This window comes from Triturus cristatus, chromosome 12 (assembly GCF_964204655.1).
Source record: "Triturus cristatus chromosome 12, aTriCri1.1, whole genome shotgun sequence".
Classification (NCBI taxonomy): domain Eukaryota; kingdom Metazoa; phylum Chordata; class Amphibia; order Caudata; family Salamandridae; genus Triturus; species Triturus cristatus.
In genome coordinates, this window is record NC_140595.1 from 754,121,560 (window position 1) to 754,139,783 (window position 18,224).

At 39.2% G+C, this 18,224-nt stretch overlaps 1 protein-coding gene across 1 annotated transcript in view; it reads right to left on the reverse strand.

Moving 5' to 3' along the window:
- The window catches only part of LOC146782710 (extracellular calcium-sensing receptor-like), an 81,344-nt gene that overhangs the window by 54,150 nt on the left and 8,970 nt on the right, over positions 1-18,224 (reverse strand). Inside the window, exon 2 of the mRNA XM_085637198.1 lies at positions 3,541-3,816. Coding sequence (XP_085493324.1) covers positions 3,541-3,816 — 276 coding nt within the window. The remainder of the gene's footprint in view (positions 1-3,540; positions 3,817-18,224) is intronic.

Below are 18,224 nucleotides of genomic sequence, written 5' to 3' on the forward strand. Positions count from 1 at the left end.
AATAATAATTATTTGCAAGCATACATAAAGTCAGTGTGTTTCGTCTCTGTGTTCCAACTGTATTGAATATATGTGCCATTACACAATCAATGCAAATATTTTCATTGTTGAATTTATTTATTATGTATTAAGCAACCGTCTTTGTTTTACTCCAATCCGTACAAAGCAATTGTGTTCTCCCCGACAGAACCACTGTAGTTTTTCATATACATACCCAGGTTCTGAGGGACACAAGGTCACCCCATTGTGGTTATATTTTATGCAAACTCTTTCAGGTCATTTTACCATAACAAGATCCCTGTTGGGAGCAGAACAAAGCATTTTCTTCTCTTTTGTGGACAGATTTCGATAAGGAAGTTGGCTGCACCTATTCAGCTGTATACCACTAGCCCCTCCTGCACCACTACCACTTCAATCACTTTTCAGTTTTGATCTTTACAATATGGATTATGACTACAATCTATAAAGCTCACACACAAGACAAATCTGCCCCAAAGGTTTGGTGCTGCATACAAACAAATTAAGCACTGCAAATGTCCATTTCAGAGAGAGCCACAGAAAGAGATAAGTGCCTTAGAAAATGTGTAGTGCAGGACTACACTTCAGGCTGACTTAAACTATGTTGTGTGGTTGGAAAATGGGCATAGCTTCAGGGAGGTGGTTGAGGTGAGACACCCCCCAAATAAATGTATTCTTAACTGGGTTGTTGGGTCTGGGAGGCCTGAGTCAGGCCTGCTATGTTCGTGTTGTTTTTTCTCATTGTATTCATTTCACTAAAGGTTTCAACGTCCTAATTTTTTGGAATGTGAACTAAAATATATTTAGTGACTATTTCACCGACAAAATAGTAATTCTGCACCCACAGATGTTCTCCTTGAATGGATGCAGATTTACTCGTTTTTGTAAATCATTAACATTGGCAGTAGTAGGATTTACAGGCATTTTACTGGCACTCAAACACCCAAAAGGGCTGGGTCAAATCCTTACAGTCTAACCTCTGACTATCTCTTGCAATAGCATGCCAACCCATCATTTTATGCCCACTGTAGCAGTCTAGACAGAGGCCTTCCTAATGCATATCTGCATTGACCCTGCTCGTCATGGGAACCGTCCAAACCAAGCCTTCGTTATCTCACCCATTTACCCTGAAGCCCACTGCTTTTTTAGCTTAGAAATTTGAGATTCACAACCAGAGTCTTACTGACTAAGCTGAGCCCCTGTTAGTTACATGTCTGAATAGAATGAAAATCCCAGCTGCCATTTTTATAAGTATATCCAAATATTGACAGGCCTTTTCTTTAATGCTTGAAAAGGACCTGGATGTTCAACACTTCAAAGTACGAGGAAAATGTTGATATGATGGTAACACGTGGCAAGCAAAGGGGTTGCCTACTTTTGGTACAGACTTATTTTAGTTTGTTCAATGCCCACCCTCAGGCTTGGAATAGCATTGCAACTCTTGAAATTGGACCAGAAAGTTATACGTAAAATTGCGTACTAAGATCTAGTGAGCTATCTTGATTTAGTCATGGTACATGTTCTTACTTGCCAAGATTTGCAATCCACTAAATCTGCACAGGTCCCATAACTGAAAGGGCCTTTACCCTGTTTGCAGGAAATCAGATCTTTTAAGGCCATGGCGATGGCATATACTGCCATGTAAGTGTTGAAGGTGACTCTCAGGTTACTAGCATCGTAGTAATTGGACAGGTTGTTTATCTTCTCAGTTCCTGGGCATGGTTTAATGGTCATATTAAATTGATTCTGCTGGTTTGGCAATGCACAGTCAAAGGCTTCCTCCCAGAACTCTCGAGTGAACATGTCCTCTGGATATTTTGAAGGGTGGACACTGCTAAGATACTCTTCAAATCCTGGCATTTCTCCACTATGGATGGCAAATCCAATTGTGCCAGCCAGAATGTCTGAGTACTTCCGTACCGATAGGAGGGTAGATGTCGACCAGGCCTCGCTGGCGATCAAAACCTTCCCAGTGACATTTTGCCTCACCATCTCATCCAGAACCGGTGCAAAGTCTGCATCAAGGCAAAAGACCACTATAGCACTAGCGCTTGATCCTTTAATCACCTGGGTGATGTGAAAGGCATTCCTGTCAGTTTTGCTCAAGATGATGTTTTCAGAAAAGGCAACACATGCACCAGCTCTCATGATCTCTTGCTTCACTATTTGAATTCCTTGTTGACCATAAGCAGTGTCTTCAGCTAGTAGTCCCACCCAAGTCCACCCAAAGTACATTACCAGCTGGGCCAGCCCTTGAGATTGCACGTCATCACTAGGGATAGTCCGGAAAAAAGAAGGGAACTGGTTCCGATCACTTAGGAGAGGATTTGTAGAGAAATAACTGATCTGTGAAAGGAAATAAATGTACATGTCAAGAAATTTCTAATTACCAAAATGTGGCTAAACAGTTGGAGCAGCTGGATACTAAATTTTCTGATCATTAATTAGGAAATCCTAGTTGTTCCTTATTTCAATGTTATTCACATTACATTCTCTGAATTCCCACCAATGTTTACAACTGAAGCAGATTAACATCCATCAAAATTCATTATCACTCCTCATTGTGCAATCTACAGATCCAGCCTACATGAAACTGGATATAGAGATATTCAGTACATGTTTTGTTAATAAGAGCAAGTGTCACAATCAAGCTCAAGAGCTCAACCTAGATAGCACCCTCCTTTATTCACAATCATGACCTCCAATGTTTGAGAGTAGCAAGATATCAACATCCCTTTCAGAGCTCCAACTACTCATTCCTTGTGTCTTTGTAGCCAGATCATGGGAAACATCATAGCCTGCTGTAACTGCAAGTGACGTCTGTCCCTATAATAGATCTCCTGGCCAGTGCTCGAATGCTAGTCATTGCAGCTTGGAAATAAAATGAAAATTAGAATCCCAGCATTCCCAATATAGTATGTATGTACATGGCATTTCTATAGCACAAACCTAGCCAAAAAGCAGGACCTTCCCCCATAATGGACATGTCATCATGAACATCCTGGTGACATCTCTGGGTGGAAAAGCAGCTGATTATGGGACATTACCTTTGGGAATATGTAGGAATTGATCCTGAGTCCCATGGTAGTTCCCTCTGGGGACAACATGAAAGACCATGGTTTTCCTGCATTATCTGCGGTATCTGTAATTTCAAAAGTGGGAATACGGCATCGGTATTCCTGCTCAAATGGGAATGTTGGCAAATGTTGCAACTAGAACCACTCCATAAGTACTTAAGTACATTCACAGTCTTACTGCTCATTTTTACACTTTTTGGACTCCTTTGTCCACCAGACCCTCACCACATAGACATCCTCACGCTCCATGGACAGGCATCAGATGCAGATCATTCACGGTGAATACAACAAAAACGACATGAACTTCAACTGCAGACCATGAGATTCTGGGGTGATGTCTTTTCTGAGGTACAGGTGCAACCATGTCCTTAGAAAGAGACTCATCTCATCACCTTTGGTCTCTTTTTCACTGTGCAGTCAGATACTCACTAGTGGTATCCGGTACAGCCCCAACATTCGAGCCATGAGTATCGAGTTCGTGGACCCAGAGTCACCCACAACACCCGCCAGGGGCGGCTTCTCCTGGCACCTGTAATTTGCAATGGTCTCCTCTTGCCCTGTCAGCATCCACAGTGTGCCTTGAAGCGCCCTCTGCTGCGCCCTGCAGGAGTCATAAATCCAGAAGCCTAGGGTGATGTTGGGCAGGAGGTAGGGGTCGACGTTGATCTCCTCAATGGCAAAAGTGAAGCCCTGGAGCCACTGATAATCCAGCAACCCAAACCTAGGCAATAAATAAGCATACACATGTCAGAGAAAAGGGCAGATGGCTCCTGTGCAAGATGCTAGGCTAAGATTATCCTCTAAAGTACAACTAAGTCCTTGAGATGCCTCTTTTGAGACCCACCCTCAGCTTTGTGAATGCACTAGAATCCTGACCAAGAGCACTGCCTGTGCTGGGACCTATGATCCTATGACCTATGATCACAGCTTTGCAATGCAGCTTACTTATGCTCAGCTACATGTTTAATATGGGCATTGAGACTCACTGATGGCTCTCTCAATATACCTCTATTCTGACCCAGGGTACCTGACAGAGATAGTTAGATAGAAAAGGAATAGGAAGGAACAATCATCGTACACAAGGATTCCAAGAACCTGTAAAATCTGCAGTTATGCAAAATGCAGCGATTTTCAAAAAAACTTCCTGCAAAATTTGTAACATATAATCATTTTGGCTGACAAAGGGCTGTGAAAATAAAACAGTGAGGATGACACTGCGGGACTCCACGCGGGGACACTGCCATGGTCCCAGCAGCTGCAACCAGTGCTTTATTCTTTTTCTTGCTTGAAGACATAATTGTCTGATCCCTCAAATACTACAGCAAATGTTTCTGCTTTCCATTTCACTTAAAATACTAGACTGCACTTGCTTTATCTACCAAACCCGGGAATATGTCCTGCGCGATGACCATGTTGAAGCCAGGCAAAGCGCCTTCTTTTATTCTGAGTTATCGATCCCAGAGAACTGATACCCATACGAGAAATCTGCCTGACTATAGCATGGACTCTGCTCATAGCGTAGCACTGTCTTTAGATTCAAGACTCATAAACACATCCACACATGTTGTATCGCAACAAGTGGGAAATATTGTCACCGAGCTATTTAAGCGGGCATCTTGGAAGAACAATTTCTCCATCCGAATGGTACATTGTTTTGTCCAGCAAAATCAGGAAAGAACCTTTTTTTAAAACAACTATACGACTGCGACACGAACATGCATCTATTAAAATATTGCTGTCTTAAAGACTGTTTAAGTCATTTTTTTTCATCAATTTCAAAATCTTAGTTTCAGTCCACTTTGTTAAGGGCTAAATCTGCTGTCATCATCTTAAGTCAAACTTCAAGTGACAGGTGTAAGAGAGGTGAAGCGTTTAACGTTTTTGCAACAACTACAAAACTTCTCTCGGTTTCTGTCAAACTCATTTAATATTCTGTGCACTATTATCTTATACTGTTTTCCTAAACTCACATAATAATCAACAGTTTGTCCAATCAGTGGCTTTTGCGATACATATATCATGATTACTACACAAGAATGTGTGTAATTATGCAAAAAGCAGTAGAAGCAGGGACACACTTCCCACTCATAAAACTTCTTGAGATCAGCATGTAATGTGGCATGCATGATCAGTCATTTTAGGGCAATGGCCAGGCACCAGTCCTGTTTGGTCCTGCCTGCTGATTACCATCACTTTCATTTTACTCTAGCTTTCCCCATTTTCCTGGCTTCTGTCCTTTTTAGGTCTCGCCTAGGCAGCGCATGCGCTGTCCCTCCGAGACTTCAAGTAATCTGTAACAGGGGTGAAACTCCCGGGTACTTTCTCTTGCCGCTTGCCATTTGTTAACTGTGGCATTGCTCTTCTTAGCAGGCTTATGGTTGGCTGTGGATGTGATAAGTCACTTACGTTTAATTCGGAAGCAGAACCACCTAACTTCTCTTTTCGTCTGCTTTTGTGTTTCAATTGTGTCTGAGGGGAACCTTTTTTTAGGATTTTTGCAGCCCAGCATGCTCACTTGCATACATAATCAGCTCAGAGCTGTCACAACCGCTGTGCTGTTAATTCTACATAATCAGCACAGTGCTCGTCATGATGCAATTTTATACACACTCTGTTGTATTGTGAGTGAGTGTTTTAACTGTAGCGCTGGCTTCCAGGCGGCATCCACTTTAGCTGCCCTCCTTCACACAGCCTCTCTAAACCCGCCCGCTGTCCCCGTATTATTTTAAAATGCAGCGCCGAGCACAAACACCGGGAGCTGCAGCGCTGGCTTCCAGGCGGCATCCACTTTCGCTGCCCTCCTGCATACAACCTCTCTAACCCGCCCGCTGTCCCCCTATTATTTTAAAATACGGCACTAAGCACAAACACCGGGAGCTGCAGCGCTGGCTTCCAGGCGGCATCCACTTTCGCTGTCCTCCTTCACACAGCACAAAGCAAGGAAAGGGTGCATTACCACAGGCTGTTTCTAGGTGTCCCTGTGGGTTTATAAAGAAACCTCTATTATCAACAGAAAGCATTACACCCACAGGGACACCTAGTAACAGCCTGTGTTACTGCAACTTTTCCTTGCTTTATGCATTTTTTATTACGACAATTGTCATCTCTACGCGCTTTGATCAGTTTTAAATGCAGAGCAGTTTTAGGAGAGTTACAAAATATGACTCCAGTCTGTGAAGTAATTTTCAAAACTAAGGTTGGGAATGTATCCCGTACAACTGGGAAACCATATTATGGTAAAATGCATGATATACAAATGAATATATCATAAATTAGCATAACCTTTTAATATGTATTGACAAAGTCAAGACATTTGATATTTCCTTTTTTTTTTTTTTTTTTTTAAATATATTTATTAGTTTCACCATTACACAGTTAGCACAATATATCAGATAATCTCCAATAGTAGATTAGATTCTCATACAAAAAAAGATTTTTCATACAGTAAGATAACATCAATACAGAATTCCAATGCCACATACAACAGAATTATCCGGACTTTTCCAGCTTAACCCTTTTAACCAATACCCTCCTTCCATTTTATTATAGGGTCCCATATCCTTAGCCCCAATTTCCTTCCTGTTTTACCTTTCCGTGCATATATATTTTTCTCCATATTATAAGTGGACAATAAATTAGAAAGCCAAACTTGCATTGTAGGAGGGTTTTTATCCAGTCAGGCCCTGGCTATGCAGAGTCTAAAAACTGCCATTGCAACAAAAATAAAATCCCTCTGGATAATGTTAGTATCCGTTGCAATTCCTAGCAGTATTTCCGGGGGATTTAAGATAACTTGAATATCCAGGGAGGCATCAAGAAATTTTTCAATATCTTTTAACACCGTTTGTAATTGTGGACAAACCGCAAAAATATGGATTTGATCTGCCTCAGGGGAACTACACCTTGGGCATGTAGTGCCGGCGGTGCCCCCCCACTTTGCTATTTTTGCCGGAGTAAAATATAACGAATAAAGAGTTTTATAATGCTGCGATTGCAGCGGCGCTGAGCAGAGGAGAGTACGCCCTCGATCCAATGAATCGTTAAACCAACTGGGCTCCCCTGTCAGCTTGTCTGCCCACTTCGTCATCTGCTTATCCAAGTCGTCTGGTTTACCTGCTAGGAGATTGGCATAAAAGCTCCTAATGGAGCAGTCCCCCCCTAACCTCCTCGGCACACTCCGTTTTCTCCGTTGCCCGAGGTTTGAACACCTTTTCATTTTTCTTCATCCTTTGGGGTAATATCGTTTTCCGTATTGCGCCTGACCCTCGCTGCTGTATTCCCGAGGGTGGATCGCCACTGCATTTCTCATCTTCTCGCTGAATCTTCGCTGAATCGGAGTTTGAAGGATTTGCTTTCTCTTTATCTTTAAGGGCTTTTACCAATCGCGCTGGCATTCTCGTCAATTGGGCCCGCACCGAGGTTTCCCAGTCACTTAGTCTTAAAGCGAACTGCACGAGCTGAGTTTTAGACTTGGGATATTTTAACCTAAGGCTGGTTAGTCCTGCTTGTATCCAAACAACGAAATCCATAGGTTAGGTATAGGTTAGATTATACAATCTTCATCCACTGGCCATTAGGTGTATCGGGGGGGAGAGAGCTGGAGCGTCTTCTCACCACAACCTCACGGCGGCCATCTTGCCCAGCAAGACATTTGATATTTCCATAGTGAAACTCTTTTCTAAACCTTCATTCACCCACAGAGCAGATGCTGCTTTTGTGGGGCAGCAGCAGTAGTGTGAGATTCCTTCAAACCAGGCAGAATAAAGACAGCAGCAGTGCAAGGTACCTTCCATCAAAGAACAGGTGCAGCACAAGTAACAACATTGCACAAGTCCCTTGCAGTGCTAGGAGAGCAGCTGGAAGAGGGCTGGTGAGAGCCTGTGCGGATGTGAGCAAAGGTGCAAAAAGTAGCCTGCTCATAGGGCTATGCAGAGATGTCTAGGGTTTTTCCTCTGCACTTTTGTGAAATATTAAGAAATATGTTGTAATGATTGTGAAGGCAATATATTGCTCCAACCAAAAAAGTTTTTGTGATTAAATTCTCTTGCATATGTTTTTTATGTAGGAAACATCAATTTGGCCAAAGGTGGAAACTCAGCAAAACTCTGACAACTTAGTGAAATTAAGTTCAAGGGAAAGGTTTGACTAACCGCACATCCCGCCCTCCAAGGTGAAGGTTAGAGGTTGCAAATAGCAGCGGTGTGGTCCGAGGAGAGCGCTGTCTCCACTTTGAGGCATCTATAGTTAGGAATGGGACATGCCTAATACAGCCACTTACCTTTGTGATGAAATACCCAAAGCCACTACATTTAATGCCTACCATTCGTAACTTTCTGCCTTCCCCTGCCAATAGTAGGCACAGGAATTCATCCTAACTCTTGCCCACAAAGATATATTTTTCAGTGTAAGCCTGGGCAGGCTGGCTATAATGCCCAAGATGCTGCCCTGCACACATTCCTCATTCACCCAGTCAGGGCAGACAATCTTAGGGTGGCATTGACTGAAAAATTACCTGAATGAAAAATACAAATGACGTTTATTAATAATAGTGTTCTTTTTGTCATTTTTGAAATAGCATTACACCATATCAATTGAAGGAGGGTGTTATTTAAATTTTGCTTGCAAAGTTTTCATTTGGCTTCTAGGCGGCATCCACTTTCGCTGCCCTCCTGCATTCAGCCTCTCTAACCCGTCCGCTGTCCCCGTATTATTTTAAAATGCAGCGCCAAGCGCAAACTCCGAGAGCTGCAGCGCTGGCTTCCAGGCGGCATCTACTTTTGCTGCCCTCCTTCACACAGCACAAAGCAAGGAAAGGATGCATTACCACAGGCTGTTACTAGGTGTCCCTGTGGAGTTATAAACAAACCTCTATTATCAACAGAAGGCATTACACCCACAGGGACACCTAGTAACAGCCTGTGTTACTGCACCTTTTCCTTGCTTCATGCATTTTTATTACAATTGTCATCTCTACGTGCTTTTATCAGTTTTAAATGCACAGCAGTTTTAGGAGAGTTACAAAATAAGGGTGAGTTCAATTTCGGAAATGTGCACGCAAAATCAGAGTAATTTATCTTTGACTGCATTGCTAAGTAAGTCGCTTGGGAAAGTGTTGGTTTGCATGCGAGTTGTTGGAGGAATTCGTTGGACTTCGAAGACTGCATGGGGATAACACATTTTTGCACTCTAGCCCCGCGTTCTCTTCTCCGCGCTGTCTCGTTAAAGCTGGGCCAGTAAACCTTCATTTGAAGTTTTTTTTAATACAATTTACAAAGCATTGTGTATTTTGCAAACAGAGACATCTCTATAGTTTAATATAATGGGAGATATATTTAGTTTTAAAGATTTTGTTGTTATGGCTGACATTAGCTCCATTCCAATCTCTGCATTTCTGTAATTAATCTGCCCTGAGCAAGGCTAAAGACGAAAAGGGCGACTGGGCCTTTTCAGTTTCTATGTTTTCACTAATTTCAAATATACAACAAGCATTGGCATAGCCAATAGGTCTCACCTTTGGGACCTTATAAGTTTTTCGCCATGCAACAGTTGATGTTATTGCACCAAGGATATTGTGCTGCATAACTAAACACTTATAAGGTCCCAAAAGCGAGACCTATTGGCTATGCCAATGCTTGTTTTTAATTGTTTGTTTGCGTCTTTGGAGTTTAACATGTCTAAAGTGGAGCCTCTTTTACTGTTTTTTTCTGAGGTGATTTGCTTTTAAGAACTTTATCATTGTTTTTATGGAGCTGAGAGAAATGTGGCTCCTCTAGGAATAGTGAAATCCATCAGAACACGAATGAGGGCTGCAAAGGTCTTCAAGGGAGAACATTTCATTTTCTATTACGTTACAGCTATTGTGTTTGCCATCCCAGTGAAGGATACAGTACCATCGTTGGTTACTAGAGGGCCCAGGAGCCACCCACCCTCAGCGGGCGAGCAAGAGTCCGGTGTTCCGTCTGCTGAGGTCCTGAATGATGCTCAGAATAGGCAGAAGGCAGAGAATCTAATGAACGAGAAGCCTGGGCCATAACGATCAGAGCAACAGAGCTCTGGCAAGGGAACGGGCAGTACTTGACGAAGAAAATCAGTTAAAGCCTGCAGTTACTGGTACTAAAGCGCTGAGAGAAAGCAACCCAAGATTAGCATGAACAGTGAGGGTCAGTCCCATTAGGGATTTAAACATTGACCATGCCTGTAAACTCGGGAAATCAAATATGCAGCATGGTCTGCAGAGAGCGCAGCACTAGAGCACCTCACTGCCAACACTCTTAACAAGCATTGGCCACGGAAGTCATTGCGATCACGATCGCTGTGAAAGCAAAAGTGATCGCGATGACACGCAAGGAATGCGCGCGCAAGTTGTGTGCTTCTTGCAGCGGCCGCGAGACGCGATCTGCTTTGAGACGTGATGTGTGGGGGGGAGGGGTGGGGGGAGTTCTGGTGAAATAGCAGCAGGGAAGGGGGCGGAGAGGAGGCTATGAGGGAGAGTGACGTAAAGCCATATGGCTGCTTTGCGCGCATGCACGCCTCGTGCACTGTAGCTCTATGCCAGCGGTAGCACTTTGAAAAGTCCCTTACAAAATGTCTCTCCGAGCCAGCGCATGTGCTGGGCTCAGCGAGACCTAAAAAACCAACAGTGTGTGACTTTTTGTAACACAACTGTTTTTAATACTGTTGCTGGGACAATCACCCCATGTGCATGGAAGCAGTTTATCACCTTGGAACGTTTCAAAGTTTATAGAGATTAGAAAGGCACAATGGAGTTCAGTGTATATATTCTATAACGAAGCTTCACGTCTACACAAATAAGTGTGCAGCGTCTACCATTACACACTTGCCAAGATGTGGAAAAGCTTTGCAGAATAAAAAAGCACTTGCATTGCAATAGGTCTCGCATTTCCGTGAGTTTTACCTATTGGCATTGTAAATAACAGTGCATTTTATTTATGTTCTAAAAAGTAAAACAAAAATAAAAGGCAATGTCATTTACAATGCCAATAGCTCAAACTAGCGTAAATGAGAGACCTATTGCATTGCAAATGCTTGTTTTACTTAATGTCCGGTTCATTGTTGCTGTGTTTTTTTTCGTTTTTTTGCTTAGACTTCTTTTTTGATATTTTTAGGTCTCGCGAGCCAAAGGCTCGAAGAGACATTTTGTATGTGGGATTTTCAAAGTGCTACCCACAGTTTTGGCTGGCCTAAACCTTGAGTGCACGATCACATGCACGTGCACAGCTGCTCCCCCTCCCCCCTCCCTTCTCTATAGCTTTCTTTCACTTTAGCCGCTTTGACCCTTGCATTCCCCCCTCCCTTCTCACCCAGCCCTTTGATGCTCTGCTCGATTACTTTCACTTTCGCCGTTACAAACTTTCCGCTCCCCCCTCCCTTCTCTATAGCTTTCTTTCACTTTAGCTGCTTTGACCCTTGCATTTCCCCCTCCCTTCTCACCCAGCCCTTTGATGCTCTGCTCGATTACTTTCACTTTCGCCGCTACAAACTTTTCAAGCCTTTTACCGCCTTTGATTTTCTTTTATTTTGCTGAGCCTTGATTCATACAGCTTGTGATTTCAAGGGAAGTCTTACCCATCTTCAACTAACAGCATGCAGCCAAGCGTGAAGGATTATCGCTTGTACTTTCATTTCATATCATCTACAGCGCGTGTCCTCTAACGCATGTAAATAAATGTAAAGGCACGATCAGACAAACGGTAAGGATAATCGCTTGTGCTTCCATTCAACTTTGTCTTCAGCACGTGTGTTTGTCAGCGCGCAGCAGATTTTCATGTTTCCTCGCTCATGACTATACATCGACGCTTGCATCATGTTTCTCCATCTCTCCCTTCCTCCTATGTTGTCCTTAGTTAACTTTACATCAGTCTCTGCTTCTTTGCCACACACTCATTTGTCCTCAGTGTATCGCCTTCACGCTTTGCTTCCACTGAAAGCATAACATAACATGGTATAGCATAACAAAACAAAGCATAGCATAACAAAACATAGCATAGCATCACAAAACATAGCATAACAAAACAAAGCCTAGCATAGCAAAACACAACAAAACATAGCATAGCATAACAAAAAATAGTATAGCATAAAAACACACCAAAAAATAGCATAGCATAACAAAAAATATCAAAACAAAACATAGCATAGCATAACAAAGCATAGCATAACAAAACATAGCATAGCATAACAAAACATAGCATAGCATAAGAAAAAATAACACAGCATTACAAAACTCAACAACACATAGCATAACAAAACATAGCAAAACAAAGCAAAGCATTGCATACCAAAACACAACAAAACGTAGCATAGCATAACAAAACATAGCATAGTATAACAAAACATAGCATAGCAAAACAAAACATAGCATAACAAAAAACAAAACATAGCATAGCATCACAAAACATAGCATAACAAAACATAGCATAACAAAACAAAGCATAGCATAACAAAACACAACATAACAGCATAGCATAAAACATAGCATAGCATAACACAACATAGCATAGCATAACAAAATATAGCATAACAAAACATAGCATAACATAACAAAACACAACAAAACGTAGCATAACTAAACACAGACACAGGGCAAAATGCAAAGTACTGTGGTGGGGGAGGGAGGGGAGCGCGCACAAGCCCAAAGACGTGCAAGCCCGCTCCATTCATCAGCTTTTGGATGTTATAAAATCCACAGTAGTTTAATACACCATAACATAGCATAACATAACAAAACATAGCCTAGCCTAACATAAAATAACAGCATAACATAACAGAACATAGCCTAACATAACAAAACATACCATTACATAACATAATAAAACATAGCCTAGCGTTGCATACCATTGCATAGCATACCATAACTTAACAAAACATAACATAACATAACAAAACATAGCCTCGCCTAACATAACATAACATATCAAATCATAACATAGCATAACAAACCATAACATAGTATAGCATAACATAACATAGTATAGCATAACAAAACAAAGCCTAGCATAGCAAAACACAACCATTGCATAGCATACCATAACTTAACAAAACATAACATAACATAAAAAAACACAGCCTCGCTTAACATAACATAACATAACATAACAAATCATAACATAGCATAACAAAACCTAACATAGTATAGCATAACATAACATAGTATAGCATAACATAACATAGTATAGCATAATAAAACATAACAAAACATAGCATAGCATCACAAAACATAGCATAGCATAACAAAACAAAGCCTAGCAGAGCAAAACACAACCATTGCATAGCATATCATAACTTAACAAAACATAACATAACATAAAAAAATAGCCTCGCCTAACATAACATAACATAACAAATCATAACATAGCATAACAAAACATAACATAGTATAGCATAACATACCATAGTATAGCATAAAAAAAAATAACAAAACATAGCATAGCATCACAAAACATAGCATAGCATAACAAAACAAAGCCTAGCATAGCAAAACACAACAAAACATAGCATAGCATAACAAAACAGTATAGCATAAAAAACACAACAAAAAATAGCATAACATACCAAAAGTATCAAAACAAAACATAGCATAGCATAACAAAGCATAGCATAACAAAACAAAGCATAGCATAACATAACAAAACATAGCATAGCATAACAAAACATAGCATTGCATAAGAAAAAATAGCATAGCATAACAAAACTCAACAACACATAGCATAACAAAACATAGCAAAACAAAGCAAAGTATTGCATAACAAAACACAACAAAACGTAGCGTAGCATAACAAAACATAGCATAGCATAACAAAACATAGCATAGCATAGAAAAACAAAACATAGTATAACAAAACACAACAAAACATAGCATAGCATCACAAAACATAGCATAACAAAACATACCATAACAAAACAAAGCATAGCATAACAAAACACAACAAAACAGCATAGCATAAAACATAGCATAGCATAACAAAACACAACATAGCATAGCATAACAAAATATAGCATAACAAAACATAGCATAACATAACAAAATACAACAAAACGTAGCATAACTAAACACAAAATAGCATAGCATAACAAAACAGAACAAAACAGCATTGCATAACAAAAAATGGCATAACAAAACAGAACATAGCATAGCATAACAAAGCATAGCATAGCATAACAAAACAAAACATAACATAGCATAACAAAACATAGCATAACAAAATACAACAAAACATAGCATAGCATAACTAAACAAAACATAGCAGAGCATAAAACATAGCATAACAAAACAAAACATAGCATAACAACGCATAGCATAACAAAACATAGCATAGCATAGCAAAACAAAACATAGCATAACAAAACATAACAAAACATAGCATAGCATCACAAAACATAGCATAGCATAACAAAACAAAGCATAGCATAACAACGCATAGCATCACAAAACATAGCATAGCATAACAAAACAAAGCATAGCATAACAAAACACAACAAAACAGCATAGCATAACAAAACATAGCATAGCATAACAAAACACAACATAGCATAGCATAACAAAATATAGCATAACAAAATATAGCATAACGAAACATAGCATAACATAACAAAACAAAACGTAGCATAACTAAACACAAAATAGCATAGCATAACAAAACACAACAAAACAGCATAGCATAACAAAAAATGGCATAACAAAACAATTCATAGCATAGCATTACAAAGCATAGCATAACAAAACATAACATAGCATAACAAAACATAGCATAGCATAACAAAAAACAACAAAACATAGCATAGCATAACTAAACAAAACACAGCATAGCATAAAAAAAACTTAGAATAGCATTGCATATCAAAACAAAACATAACATAACAAAGCATAGCATAGCATAACAAACATAGCATAGCATAACAAAGCATAGCATAGCAAAACACAACAAAGCATAGCATAACACAACACAACAAATCACAGCATAGCAAAACAAAACATAGCATAGCAAAACAAAACATAGCATAACAAAACAAAGCATAGTATAACAAAACACAAAAAAACATAGCATAGCATCACAAAACATAGCATAGCATAACAAAACAAAGCATAGCATAGCAAAACACAACAAAACATAGCATAGCATAACAAAACATAGCATAGCAAAACATAGCATAGCAAAACATAGCATAGCATAACAAAACACAACAAAACATAGCATAGCATAGCTAAACAAAACATAGCTTAGCATAAAAAACATAGAATAGCATAGCATATCAAAACAAAACATAGCATAAAAAAGCATAGCATAGCATAACAAAACATAGCATAGCATAGCAAAACACAACAAAACATAGCATAGCATAAGACAACACAACAAATCACAGCATAGCATAACAAAGCATAGCATAACAAAACATAGCATAGCAAAACAAAACATAGCATAACAAAACAAAGCATAGCATAACAAAAAACAACAAAACATAGCATAGCATCGCAAAACATAGCATAGCATAACAAAGCATAGCATAGCAAAACATAGCATAGCATAACAAAACACAACAAAACATAGCATAGCATAGCATAACAAAACACAACAAAACATAGCATAGCATAACTAAACAAAACATAGCATAGCATAAAAAACATGGAATAGCATAGCATATCAAACCAAACATAGCATAAAAAAAGCATAGCATAGCACAACAAAACATAGCATAGCATAACAAAACATAGCATAGCATAGCAAAACACAACACAACATACTTTCATTTTCGCCGCTACAAACTTTCCACTCCCCCCTCCCTTCTCTATAGCTTTCTTTCACTTTAGCCGCTTTGACCCTTGCATTCCCCCCTCCCTTCTCACCCAGCCCTTTGATGCTCTGCTCGATTACTTTCACTTTCGCCGCTACAAACTTTTCAAGCCTTTTACCGCCTTTGATTTTCTTTTATTTTGCTTAGCCTTGATTCATACGCGCTTGTTCCGATTTCAAGGGAAGTCTTACCCATCTTCAACTAACAGCATGCAGCCAAGTGTGAAGGATTATCGCTTGTACTTTCATTTCATATCATCTACAGCGCGTGTCCTCTAACGCATGTAAATAAATGTAAAGGCACGATCAGACAAACGGTAAGGATAATCGCTTGTGCTTCCATTCAACTTTGTCTTCGACACGTGTGTTTGTCAGCGCGCAGCAGATTTTCATGTTTCCTCGCTCATGACTATACATCGACGCTTGCATCATGTTTCTCCATCTCTCCCTTCCTCCTATGTTGTCCTTAGTTAACTTTACATCACTCTCTGCTCCTTTGCCACACACTCATTTGTCCTCAGTGTATCGCCTTCACGCTTTGCTTCCACTGATAGCATAACATAACATAGTATAGCATAACAAAACAAAGCATAGCATAACAAAACATAGCATAGCATCACAAAGCATAGCATAACAAAACAAAGCCTAGCATAGCAAAACACAACAAAACATAGCATAGCAAAAAATAGTATAGCATAAAAAACACAACAAAAAATAGCATAGCATAACAAAAAAAATATCAAAACATAGCATAGCATAACAAAGCATAGCATAACAAAACAAAGCATAGCATAGCATAACAAAACATAGAATAGCATAGCATATCAAAACAAAACATAGCATAAAAAAGCATACCATAGCATAGCATAACAAAACATAGCATAGCATAGCAAAACACAACAAAACATAGCATAGCATAAGACAACACAACAAATCATGGCATAGCATAACAAAGCATAGCATAACAAAACATAGCATAGCAAAACAAAACATAGCATAACAAAACAAAGCATAGCATAACAAAACACAACAAAACAGCATAGCATAACAAAACATAGCATAGCATAACAAAACACAACATAGCATAGCATAACAAAATATAGCATAACAAAATATAGCATAACGAAACATAGCATAACATAACAAAACAAAACGTAGCATAACTAAACACAAAATAGCATAGCATAATAAAACACAACAAAACAGCATAGCATAACAAAAAATGACATAACAAAACAATACATAGCATAGCATTACAAAGCATAGCATAACAAAACATAACATAGCATAACAAAACATAGCATAGCATAACAAAAAACAACAAAACACAACAAAACATAGCATAGCATAACTAAACTAAACACAGCATAGCATAAAAAAACATAGAATAGCATTGCATATCAAAACAAAACATAACATAACAAAGCATAGCATAGCATAACAAACATAGCATAGCATAACAAAGCATAGCATAGCAAAACACAACAAAGCATAGCATAACACAACACACCAAATCACAGCATAGCAAAACAAAACATAGCATAGCAAAACAAAACATAGCATAACAAAACAAAGCATAGTATAACAAAACACAACAAAACATAGCATAGCATCGCAAAACATAGCATAGCATAACAAAACAAAGCATAGCATAGCAAAACACAACAAAACATAGCATAGCATAACAAAACATAGCATAGCAAAACATAGCATAGCAAAACATAGCATAGCATAACATAACACAACAACACATAGCATAGCATAACAAAACACAACAAAACATAGCATAGCATAGCTAAACAAAACATAGCTTAGCATAAAAAACATAGAATAGCATAGCATATCAAAACAAAACATAGCATAAAAAAGCATAGCATAGCATAACAAAACATAGCATAGCATAGCAAAACACAACAAAACATAGCATAGCATAAGACAACACAACAAATCACAGCATAGCATAACAAAGCATAGCATAACAAAACATAGCATAGCAAAACAAAACATAGCATAACAAAACAAAGCATAGCATAACAAAAAACAACAAAACATAGCATAGCATCGCAAAACATAGCATAGCATAACAAAGCATAGCATAGCAAAACATAGCATAGCATAACAAAACACAACAAAACATAGCATAGCATAACTAAACAAAACATAGCATAGCATAAAAAACATGGAATAGCATAGCATATCAAAACAAAACATAGCATAAAAAAAGCATAGCATAGCATAACAAAACATAGCATAGCATAACAAAACATAGCATAGCATAGCAAAACACAACACAACATACTTTCATTTTCGCCGTTACAAACTT